The sequence below is a fragment of the Xenopus tropicalis genome, chromosome 5 (assembly GCF_000004195.4).
Source record: "Xenopus tropicalis strain Nigerian chromosome 5, UCB_Xtro_10.0, whole genome shotgun sequence".
In the NCBI taxonomy this organism is placed as follows: domain Eukaryota; kingdom Metazoa; phylum Chordata; class Amphibia; order Anura; family Pipidae; genus Xenopus; species Xenopus tropicalis.
In genome coordinates this window covers 56,627,534-56,640,319 of record NC_030681.2, presented here as the reverse complement: position 1 = coordinate 56,640,319, position 12,786 = coordinate 56,627,534, and the positions used below count along the sequence as shown (strand labels likewise).

General features: G+C 38.6%; 1 protein-coding gene across 1 annotated transcript in view; it reads right to left on the bottom strand.

The window, feature by feature from the left end:
- The window catches only part of ero1b (endoplasmic reticulum oxidoreductase beta), a 51,660-nt gene extending 41,859 nt beyond the window's left edge, over window positions 1-9,801 (bottom strand). The window contains 1 exon segment of the mRNA NM_001097374.1: window positions 9,593-9,801. Within this exon segment, the coding sequence (NP_001090843.1) occupies window positions 9,593-9,733 (141 nt within the window). The 5' untranslated portion in view covers window positions 9,734-9,801.
- Window positions 9,802-12,786: the final 2,985 nt, after the last annotated feature.

Below are 12,786 nucleotides of genomic sequence, written 5' to 3'. Positions count from 1 at the left end.
TACAGCATTGTCTGTGATTGGCCTCTTTATGGCCATCTTAAAAGATATTTTGATATGGAGGTAATATCATGCTGTGGTGATGCTCTCCATTCATCACAGACTTCACATTTAAAATTAAAAATACACAACACAAAATATTGCAACAGAACCCGTACAGAATATGCTGAATTTTAAAGACTTATATCTACAAAACACTGAATACTTTTGCATAAAGAATATTTCTGTTTGTTTAAAATTTTTTGCTTTTTGCCTTCAGCCTCTTGATTTTATATGGTCATGAAACTCTTTGGTGACTTATGATATCCTTATATTTTACAACAGGGGGTATATTATTCACAATATATATGGCTGTATATATATATATATATATATATATATATATATATATATACACACATACACATATACATGGACAAGAGATACATTTACAAGTATAACATTTTGTGGACAAGAGGAGAAAAAAAAAAAGATACAATAAAAACAAGGTCAATTGGATCTACTTTTGGCACTCGTAATACGTTTGTTTTTCCAGCACAAAGTTTAACAGCAGTATGAATTCCCAAGTGCAGCCAAAAGATATTTTACAGCATATATTTAAACAGCAACAAAAACCCTAGCACAGTTATTGCATTTAGATATTTTTAATCCCCAGTTACAGCAGGCCTCCAAAATCCTCAGATACCTTCTGGGTCTGTCACATGTCCCTTTCCATTGGGTTGCCAGCAGTGAAAAGGTACACCAATGATATATGTTTAAACCAGGACTGCATTTTGCAAGGTGCTATTATAAGAAAAATATAACATTAAAATAAAAGGCAGAATAAAAAAAAATAGTACATCACAAGGATAAACCAAGGTTGTGGTTTGTCTAGTTCACATATAGAGCACGGATATAGTAAAAATGAATTTCTTTTGCAAACTTCTCTGTAAACCCTATTAAAGTTTTCCCAAAGTTTTCATTAGGAATATTTTTAGATCATCATTCAAGTCATTCAAGTTGAAATAGCGCAAAATGGTGCAGAATACACAGCAGACAGCAATGGCACAGCATATTCCATCTCACAAAGTACTAAAATTTTGTCTTCGGGTAATGCCAATTGGGCAATTGAGTACTATATTTTTAAGCAGCCTATTAAACATAGCACCAGAGAGTCCAAAATCACCCACTTGCCTTGCGTTGTAATTATCTCAAGATGCTTCTACAGGCATCTCCAGGCAAACGTCACCTACTCTCCTGAATATCAGTGAAATAATCAGACAAACATAGGACATCAAAATTATGTCTGAAAAAGAGTTTTCTTTACTCTCCAGTGGCAAATTAAAGCTTTAGGGAGGGTGCCAATAAACATAAGCTACCTGCAAAGAGAAACTCCCATAAGGACTAAAAGGCTGCAGTCAGATATTACACTTTCCCTGCCCAAAAGGAATTGTTAAATGGGCCCAAAAATGTAAACTTTTCATTTTACAGTTACAAGGGGCCAAATCATGTAAATAATGAGGTAGCTATTTGATAACATGTCATATTCTCATTTGCAATTTCAAATCCCAGGAGATTTACGAAATAGCAGAATAAACATTTAGTTTATTTAGCATTATCAGCTTCCTACCTTGCCTGCACCCAGAGGCACTGTGTCCACACAGGTGCAGGCACATGAAGTAAAAAAATACCAGAGTTTGTATTTTGAGCCTATATCGGCCTGCACACGGGCGAACACAATGCTTCTGGGTACAGGCAAGACAGGAGGCTGATGCCAGCGGAGGGGTGTTTTCCATAGGCCGAGAATCAACCCTGTGTGGCTTTTTTGTTTTGAAATTCATACATTTTTTCTAATGTATTATCCACTGCTCATTTAAAATAAAAATAATAACGTGCACTCATTTTTAAATACTTTTTACGGATTACTTTTAAAGTAATTTAATTTAGCAGCAACAAGCTCATGGGTGCCTATATTGCCTATATTGTATTTTGGAAAAATTGTTAGGATAATCAATGGAGAAATTGCATAGGCTGAAGCAGTTAAAGAAAGAAAATCTTTATGCGAGAGGTGTTTTATGGGTATTCAAAGGGAGGCAGTGTCAGGTTATATGGAGCCTTCCTAAACCTGCTATGGTCCACTTGAGGGATTTAGCTGTAGTACAGACCAGGAAAATGTTGAATTAAATGTTAATAAAAATGGGAAATGGGACTGCCTGCCCTTATGTAATAAAATAATAAAAAGCTCCACTCAATAGAACGCAGAGTATCCTCCAAACCCAAATTTTATTTCTAAAATAGAAAACTGACTGCAATTGTGATGTGATGCAAAAGTTGATCTCAGACTACTGAAGTACTGGCAACCCTGCTCTAGGCTTTGAGTGGGGGGGGTGCTTCTAGGATGCTAAGTCTCAGTAGTCAGCGACAAGAGTAGACACTTGATGACAAAGTTTTTGTTGTGTTTAAAGAGGGGAGCCATGATAATGCATATGAATAGTTTCATTTTTTTTAGCTCTATACAACATGCCACAAAATTGGGTAATCCTATGCATATTGGATATCAAACTTTTCAGAAGACTCAGAAGCCAAGAATGAGATTAGGTGGTTACTGCAATCTTAAGAGTCAATTTTCAAAAATGTTCTAAAATATTTTCAGTTTGGATTAAAGAGATATTTAAGCCTGTTCTACTCTGCCGGTCCATTGACGCACTGTGTGTTTTAAAAAATAAATGTAATAAAGCTTGATCAATCATAAGGAATTATACGGAAACACAAAGTTCTCCTTGCCCTCTTGAGTTCAGAGAGTGTTCAGTGTGGCCGAGCATTGTTTTTGAATAGCAGTATCTGAAGTCAGAATGAAGTAATGAACTTTGAAAATGAGCCAGGTAAGCCCATGCTATTTTTAAGATATACACAAAATATATTTTTAAATGTTTTTACTATGAAGCAAATACAATAACCATAAAATAAGAGATTACATTTAAGTTCCACACATACAATATAGGACTATATTAATTTCATTTGTACTCCATGCTCAGTTCTTTCTAGATAGATGATTTGATTGCCAATATACAATCTTCTCCCTTTCTCCTTTGTTGTAACGGTTATGTTAGCAGGAGTATTTTATGCAGGACAGTGGCATGATTAAAAAGGGTCAGGCTCCAACACAATAAGCTTCTGAGGGTCCCAGCATGCACAGTCCCTCCTCACACCCTTCCTGATTGGCAGCCCTTATGATCACTTGTTTGAGATGGGTGGCAATCTTATTTAAAGGACATGGAAAGGCAAAGTCACTTGGGGGTGCCAAAGTCGCCTACCTTTTACCCCGGGCTGGTGCCCCTGTTCGGAGAGAACAGCACCTGCCCAGGGTACCTGCAGCGCTTCTTCCTTCCTGCTTCCGTGCGCGCATACGCAGTAGAGTGAAAAAGCAGAACTTTAACAGAGAAGTCGGCTTTTCACTCTACTGCACATGCCCCTATCGTATAGTCGCAGCTAAACGAAGCAGGAAGGAGGAAGCGCATCACTACAGGTACCTCGAGCTGGTGCTGTTTTCTCCTAACAGGGGCACCAGCCCGGGGTACAAGGTAAGCAATTAAAGTCACTTGGGGGTGCCTAACATTTTGGCACCCCCAAGTGACTTAGCCTTTCCTTGTCCTTTAATTGTATTTTTTTTTTTAACAGTTTTCAAAAATTACATATCCATAATCTGTATCATATTAAAGCAGTGTCAGATTAGGTTCATTATTGTATATGAAACCACTGCAGTTTCAGATATTTGTAAACACATGTAAGTGATATACTATTTGTGGTAAACATTGATAAAAAAATTTTTTTTTTTTGTTGAGGGGGAAATATCTCTGGTTATGGGTTAAGTAGTGGGGGAATTTTCTTATTGAGCTGGTGAGGTAGAATGAAGAAACAAGCTTAGCAGTAATACCAATGTATGGTACCATCTCATTTGTATCTTGTGTAGGTTTTCCTTGATGGTAACACAGATGCAACTTTTAGAAGTGCTTTCCCACATTCTTTGCTATCTAGGTAGTTTGATTGTGCATGTGTCTTTTTCCCCTTTTTCTTATATAAGAATGGGGATGTGTATTTAAATTTATTGAATTCAGTAAAGAGTACCATTTGGAGGGAAGGCCTCTTTGCATGTAGTTAATTCTACAAAGTGCTGAAATGGGGTCAATTTCTGGAAGCTGACTTTGTGGGAAAATGGAGAAAGTGAAATGTCTTATTTGTAGGTAACTAAATATTGATAAATCCAATGTTTCTGGCTTATGCTCCTGGTATGGGTTTGACATTTTGGTCCTTGGATTAAATCATTTAGATAGTTGGAATAGGTTGCTTGCTAGATCTGGAGAGATATCAGTATAATACAGTCTGATGGGGAAATCAGGGTTTACCCAAACTGGCAACAATGGTGATGATTGTGGTAATAGTTTATGTTTCGTCTGTTTTTGCCACACTGTTACTGAGTAGGTCTCAATAGGGTAGGGTATTGAGGCATTCTGCGGTTGGTCCATAGGTAGTATGCAAGTTGTGGTAAATAGCCATAAGAAAGCTCTAGATATGCTCACTTAATGTGGAAATGTGTTAGTCCAGCCCATTGCATAACTGAGCTGCTGTGTAATGAGGGACTGTAAGCCCACCCAGTGTGTAAACATTGTTTTCTTAGAGCGTGGTGTCTTTTGCCTGTCCAAATGAAATTCAGTATTGTGGATTATAGTTTAACGAACATTGTTTTAGGTATGGGTACTGGAAGGGTATCAAAAAAGTATAGGATATGAGGTAAGAGATTTGTACTGATGGCTGCAATCTTGCCAAACCAAGAGAATTTGTATGTACTCCAGGTTTGGATATCTCTTTCAGGGAAGTTAGTAAAGGGGCCTGATTCTGTCTAAGTCTGATCCCTAAGAATTTGATGGATTCGGCCAGCAGTAGGGGAAGTTACTCTACATGGCAATGTTAATCCGACAGAATATGCTTAGAAAGGGAACTACCATACAGAAGACCCTGCAACAACTGTGGAGACAAGGGGCCCTGTATGGTAATTACACCACTGATGCAGAGGGATTATCTGTGCAGTGGTAATCTATTTACCCAAGTCTCAAGGACCAAACATGGAGTAGCTTCAATCCTCCTATTTGTCTTGTTTAGCTCATCAAATAACTAAAACCATAGATTTTTCGTAAAAGAAAAAATGAAATTCCATTACATATTGATGATTACATTTTTTTTTTCTTCATTGCATATTTCCAGCACTTATTTTATTAAAATTCACCTACATATCCATCATGTAATAAAAGGCACTAAGTTTACCCAGGTGCAGTAACCCACAGCAACCAGTCAGCAGATAGTATTTACTTGTCACCTGTTTAAAAGCAAACATTTTATTGGTTACTGTGCTGCCACAGCAGTAGTTCTGTCCACGCTTTAGATACAGCAATTCTTAAGTGTTGCAAATATCTTCATATGTAACAATTTCTTTTATGTATAGGGCTTTATGTATCCTTGCACTTCCTCCTCCCCCTCTCCTCTGGTCACTTCTAGTACTATGTCCTTGCAGGTGTTTATTATTTACTTTGATATTCACTCTGCCACCTGATTACATCACTTCCTTGTCCTGAGAGGAAGCGGCCGTTTCTGTTATAACAGTCATTTTGCCAGGGCTGGTGAAATCAGTACCTACACTCATCTCTAAGCAAGCCTATCCAAGCATCGTTGGTATGTTTGCATTTTGTTTAATGCATGCTCATAATAAGCTGTGTATTTTGCTGTTATGTGCATTCTGGTTGTAGTTGTGATTCACTATTTCTCCCTTAGCAGCCAACTGTTAGGCCCCACTAGGACTGTATAATGCATATAAGATGTTTATATATGCTTCTTCTTGTATTTCATCTGTAATTTACATACCCAGAATATATTCTGATACCATTGTACTGTTTGTACCTACAGTTCTACCTTCTTTTGATCATCATTATTAAACAAGTTCAAAACTTATACAGTGTGGTGATTGAAAGGCGAGTAAACTGCCTGTTAATTCACTTCTAACAGTGATGGGAACTGGACAGTTACTATGGGTTACTGCTTCTGGGCAAACGGAGTGCCTTTTATTACATATAGGGGATAGAATGCAATTGCTCCCAGTGTTCCACCTCAATTAATCATAAATCCCATACTCAATTCATCAATCTGATTTATACAAATTAAGCATCAGAATTCATGAAAGTAATGTATATTTAAGTCATAGCAATTTATAACAGAATGACAACAGTCTAAAAGTTAAAGTGATGCTGATACATTCTTGACACAGTCACGTGTGTTCCTTAGCCTAGATTAAGATCTTGCCAGCACAATATTTGAATTGTGTTAATGCTGGGGTGTTTAATTTTTAAAAAGTATATGCTGCTGAGCGACACTGACACATTGCTATCATTTCTAGGAATGTGTCTGTTGCATGCTTTCTGTAAAGCACTTCAGCCCATGTCAGCACTATATAAAGAAAAATAACATGTCAGCATCATTGTTAGCCTTCCCCTGCTAGCAGCTATTATGGAGCTGTGAGCTCTATAGGAATGGCCTTCTTAAATTCATTTCAATGGAATTAACAAACGTAGAATCTATGGCATTGTAATTTTCTTGTCTGTAACATTGATTCTATTTTTTTGACAGAGAAAGGGTCAGTACCACTATTAGAAAACCCAAACTTTTATAATTTTTAATATCAGTTACCAAAAAATAATTCACATGAATAAATTTATTTATTATGTTAACATGATGGTGCTAGGGGGTATCTCTGCCAGATCAAACAGTTTAGTAAACATATATTTTATGTTGGCCATAAAAGACAGGCTGGCTACTTTACTAGAGAAATTAGTGTCCATGATGATAGTCTTATTAATGTTTGAATGAAGTTTGAGATAAAAAAAAGGCTACTCTGTTCAACAGTAAAAATATAAGTTACAAAAAAAAAAAAAAAAGGCTACTCTGTGTATTATGTAGAGCCATGAAGGACACTTTTTATGAGAGACCCACCTAAGGAAATCACCTAAGTCCAAATCACTGTTTGTACTAATTTGCCTAATAAAGCACTGTACTGATTCAAGTTCAGTCATCTGATACCATGTTTGTGATCACAAACAACTTGGTAATGAGAAATGTTGCCTCTAACCTCATTTGCATGCACACAAATTTTGCAATTCAAAAGTATCATCTGTCTGTCCCTTACTATTCCCTTTACTGTTGGTCCTGATTACGTGTTCCATTAAAGGAGAAGGAAAGGCTAGTAAAGAGTTAATCTCAAGCTGCAGGCATACCTTCAGTTGTCTCAATAGTGCCCTTAAGTCTCCCCATATTTCTCCTGTTCAGATGATCTGAAGCCAAACAGGAAGAAAAAACGCTGAGCTGTGTAAAGAAAGTTCCCATAATGCCTCGCTCCTGCACAGACACCGGGACCAAGTGAACATGCTCAGTTTGTAAGACTATGAGTCAGCTTCCTACTGATTGGGTCAGATCCACATTCCTAAGGGGGGAGTGAGTTCTTAGCATTCTTGAGGGAGGGGGGAGCAGGAGAGAGCAGGAAGCTGCTGTCTGTGGATGAGGAAAACAGACACAACTAATCTTTTTACAGAGAAGTCAGTGCAGAGTTTCTGTGAGTGCTTATGGCTGTATTTACATAGACCTTTCTGATAAAGCTTACTTAGTTTTTACCTTTCCTTCTCCTTTAACTGTGCTGTCAACTAACCCTAAGTCATTAGGGTGATAATGATTCATTTGAGCATTGCTTGATCATTATAACCCTAATGTGGCTAGTTTTGAGACAATGTAGAAGTAGTCAGCTCTCCTCCAAATGCCTTTCTTGATCTGTGATTACCAGACAAATGAGAATCACAGAACTGGGAAAGGAACAGTTGGAAACTGACTACTGTTATATCAAGGATGTCCATGATATAAAGATCATATGATCATGTAACTGTAGACGTTAAGTAGGTGATAGGATCCCAGCATTGTTCATAAGCATCTCCATGTTTTGTCATACCTGTTTTTAAAATAGTGGCAGTGCCATCATACAACATGATCTCTGGTCTGTCAGGGTAATGATGTTAAAAAAAAACCTATACACCCAAAAAATATATTGAATAAACAATCTCATCCATGTAAAACCCTGCTTCATATCTAAATAAACCATTTTCTTAAAAATATACTTTTTTAGTAGTATGTGTTGATGGGTACTCCTAAATAGAAAACTGCAATTTTAAGAATTAAGGGCTGCCTCCTGGGATCATAGGATTCACAGTGCACACAAACAAGCCAAGGCACACATACATGCTAGGCCACATCAGCCAATTAACAGACAGAGTTTTGTCTTTTGCTCCCACACTTCTTCCTGTTACAGTTAGAGCTGCATTATTTCTGGTCATGTGATCTCTGAGGGAGCACACAGCCCATCACTAAATCCTGGCTCAAGGGAAAGGTGTAAAAGGGCAATATTTACAGATATATATCCCAGTTTGGAGAGATTCTTTAATTGGTCAATTAACATAATATAAACTATCCGTTAGTTAAGTACTCATTCTGGGGGTACTGTTTTATTTTAAAGGGCACCTATCATGAAAATTGTGTTTCCCATACGAGAGGTCCTGCCTAACAGAGCTTGCACTCAGAATAGGAGAAAAAATAGTCTTGTTTTTAAAAAGTACTATTGTTTCTCCCCACGTGTAGTGCAGGCTTTGTAAGCCTACAGTTCTAGTGGAAAAACAAATGTTCTTTGACAGGTGCCCATTAAATTATATTTTCCATGCTTGATGCTGATGTTATTAATAGTGAAAAAACATAAAAATATAGAAAAGCTGGTATTTTTTCCCAAAAAAAGAGGCAACAGTACTGTACTATTTGACATTGATTCAGTTGATTCTGAAGTGATAATTTCACTAAAAGGAGACCTCCTCATTGTTAAATTCTTGGTATCTCTGTGCTACATTGGTACAGGTATCGGAACCCTTATCCGGAAACTCATTATTCAGAATGTTCCGAAATACTGAAAGGCCATCTCCCATGGACTCCACTGTAATCAAATAATTCACATTTTTACCTTTTTCTCTGTAATAAAACAGAACCATGCATTTGATCCCACATAAGATATACTTAATCCTTATTGGAGCCAAAACAAACCTATTGGATTTAATTACAGTTTATATAATTTTTTTTTAGTAGTTTAGGTAGGAGATCCAAATTACGGAAAGACCCCTTATCCAGAAAACACCAGGTCCCGAGCAGTCTGGATAATGGGTCCCATATCTGTATATGTAGCATTGACCAGCAGTTAAAAGAAGAGCAAGGGGCATAAATTGCTTTTAATAACAATTATACTTTTTCTTTATGCATTTCTTTGATTCACTTCCATTTAAGGTTCCTATTTTAAAGACATTGTAAATTACTCAAGGTCCCTGCTTAAATTAAAATCATTTAAAGGGAAACAAAGGCCTTATAGTTTGTGTGAGAAGTTTCCAAAACTCCAGCATTTAGTTATATGTCAGTTCCGCTTACAGCATTATTATCACATTGCTGAACGCAGCTTTTTTTCTTCCTCTTAAATATTTCTCCCCTGTGCACTTACATGGCATCCGCAGCTCTGCTCTGAGACAGCTCTAGATTCTTTTTTTGCTTCTCTCTCTGTTGTCTCGGTGTCTTCTGTAGAAGGACAGAGTGAAATAATCATCATAACTACCAGCACTGGCACCACACGGTTAACCTCCATCCTCATTTTCTTCTGTTGTTTATCAATATCCGTAATGCTCACAACCAGCAGAGACCAATACTACTGAAATAACTGGGCAAACGTCAATGAAACATTTACAATCCACGCCCATAGAAAGACTTCCTTTAGTCACATGATTAGCAAGCGTCAGCCATTTTTGAACCTGGAACAGCAATATTATAGGTGTCAGAACCGGAGCACTAGGGCCATGCCTCCCCAAACTTCAGACCCAATGAAGTCAGAGATGAGCGATTACAAAGATCACATCCCTCCTTTATTCCTTAATAGCACAGAAAAAGAGAGCGGCAGGGCACAATTTTCAGAGCGTAAATAGTATTCCGGTTGTGCGTGCTGGTCTCTCTCTCTGCCTTCACTGCCTAATTCCTGTGTGGTTGCCATAGAGGAAGAAGGGGGGGTAGGCGGGCTTTTTCAAACCGGTAGCAGTTACGAAGCACAGTATCAGAAATTGCTGAAAGAGTTCTCTCCTATTGTGCAGCAGTAAAAGTTTTGCAAGTAAAATTGGGGATCTGCTTGCCTGCTCCCTGTTATAACTTTTAAGCACCTGTCTCCTGCTAACTATTAAAATCCTATTTTAACAGCTATAGTTTTTCATTGCTAACTTAATAAATCACCTACTTTTTCCTCTGCTGTGTGTTCGGTGCCATAAATCATAAAAAAAATGGCCAAGCATAAATTCTGTCCTGTGTTTTGGAAGTATTATACAGGTATAGGACCCGTTATCCAGAATGCTCAGGACCAAGGGTATTCCGGATAAGGTGTCTTTCCGTAATTTGGATCTCCATTACTTAAGTCTACTAAAAAAATCAATAAAATAGTAATTAAACCCAATAGGATCATTTATATCGTAGTTGGGATCAATGACAAGGTACTGTTTTATTATTACAGAGAAAAAGGAAATCAATTTTAAAATTCTGTATTATTTGATTAAAATGGAGTCTATGGGAGACGGGCTTTCTGTAATTCAGAGCTTTCTGGATAATGGGTTTCCGGATAAGGGATCCGATTCCTATATTATACATGGAATTGGCACTGCATGTATCTATTCTGCCACGTGTTCTAGTGGTATTATTTATAGAATTCACAGCTCTCAACCTCAGGCAGTCAGGAACCCGGGGATGTGCGCCACCAAAAATTTTCTACACTAATCGGAAATTACATCAATATGCACACACAAACTTTCAGAAGTGACGTCACACACATGTGCAATTGACTGCTGAAGCCGAGAAATTGCTGCTTGCAAATGCTCAAAATGTCATCACCGAATGCTGAATGCACGCCCAGAATTTATGAGAACTTTGGGAGATAGAGGAAAAATCGGGAAAATGCTATCGACAGATGGGAGACTGGGGAATAAAAACTCCTGGAACAATAGGGAGTGTTGCTCTGGGAATTGGCACTGCATTTATCTATTTATCCAGCCACAAGTTCTGGTAGTAGTATATGTGGAGTTGCCACTGCATTTTCTATTTATTCTGCCATGTGTTCTGGAAGTATCATACATTGAACTGGCACTCCCCTTATCTATTTATCCTGACATGCATTCTGGCACTATTAGACATGCAATTGGCACTGTGTTTATTCTGCCATTCCTTTGGGGTATTATAAATGGAACAGACATTTGCGTAAAGGTGCAGTATCTTCTTGCTATGCCACTGGGTATTAAACAAAAAAATGTCACTGTATTTATTCTATCATATCCTCTAAGGCAGTGCTGTCCAACTTCTGTGGTAGCGAGGGCCGGAATCTTTCTGGCCTATAATGGAAACCAGTTTGGACCACTCCTTTTTTAAACTGCACCCACTTTAAAGGAGACATATTGGATAAATGGGAAAAAAGGTAATTTTGTAGGCAATTATGAATAATATCCGGTGCTGGTTTCACTTTGGGCTAAACATTAACCTTATCTGTAACAATGGCCCCTTTAATGGAGCTCCCTATAGATCCTCTCACTTCTCTGTCCGAGTTTGAAATGAAGAGTGGGCGTGTCCTAACGGTCCCTGCCAGAAGCACAGTAGGAGGGGGAGAGCCAATCACAGCCCTGCACTCACACAAGCACAGACAGGCTTTAGTTCCCTATCAGGTCAGCCTAGCTGCTGATTGGTTCCTATCCTACAGTGCAGGGTACGGAGGGCCGCCGGCTCCCCAGCTCATCCAGAAAATTCAGCCAGCAGGAAGTGGAACAGATGGGCGGGGCTAGTGGGGTTTTTGTGGAATTTCTCAATAAATCAGTCAGAAACACAACATTTTTATGCACAATCCTTCTATATCTACAGGAGTATAATTCCCTGGTACATTCTTAATTTTTATAGGATATGTCTCCTTTAAACCTCACCCATGTTATCACAAGACCATCCCCACATTAATGGTGGTAGCCAAGCAAAAACCCAAATGGTTGGTGTTCTCTGTAGGGATATCACCCTTCATTCATTTGTAACAGAATTATATTGTGTCATATTAACACATACCCATAAATCCATATGCTTTCTCCTGCCCTGTGGATAGCACAGAAACCCCCTGCACATAAATACACACCTTAGGGAACATATAATTACTATTTCCAAATGCTAACAAACTCTGCCTGTGTGTGCCATACTCTGCCTGCCCTATGCTGCCTGTGTGTGCAGAGTATGGCACACACAGGCAGCATAGGACAGGCAGAGTATGGCACACACAGGCAGCATAGGGCAGGCAGAGTATGGCACGCACAGGCAGCATAGGGCAGGCAGAGTATGGCACGCACAGGCAGCATAGGACAGGCAGAGTATGGCATGCACAAGCAGCATAGGGGAGGCAGAGTATGGCACACACAGGCAGCATAGGGGAGGCAGAGTATGGCACACACAGGCAGCATAGGGGAGGCAGAGTATGGCACACACAGGCAGCGTATGGTACACACAGGCAGCATAGGGCAGGCAGAGTGAGGTTTGGAATGGGGGCAGTATGTATGGAATGGAAGCTCAAAGCAAAGCACAAAAAGGGGATTAGAGAAGGGTCTGATGCTGCTAAAGAAACATTTAGTGAAGAAATTGACA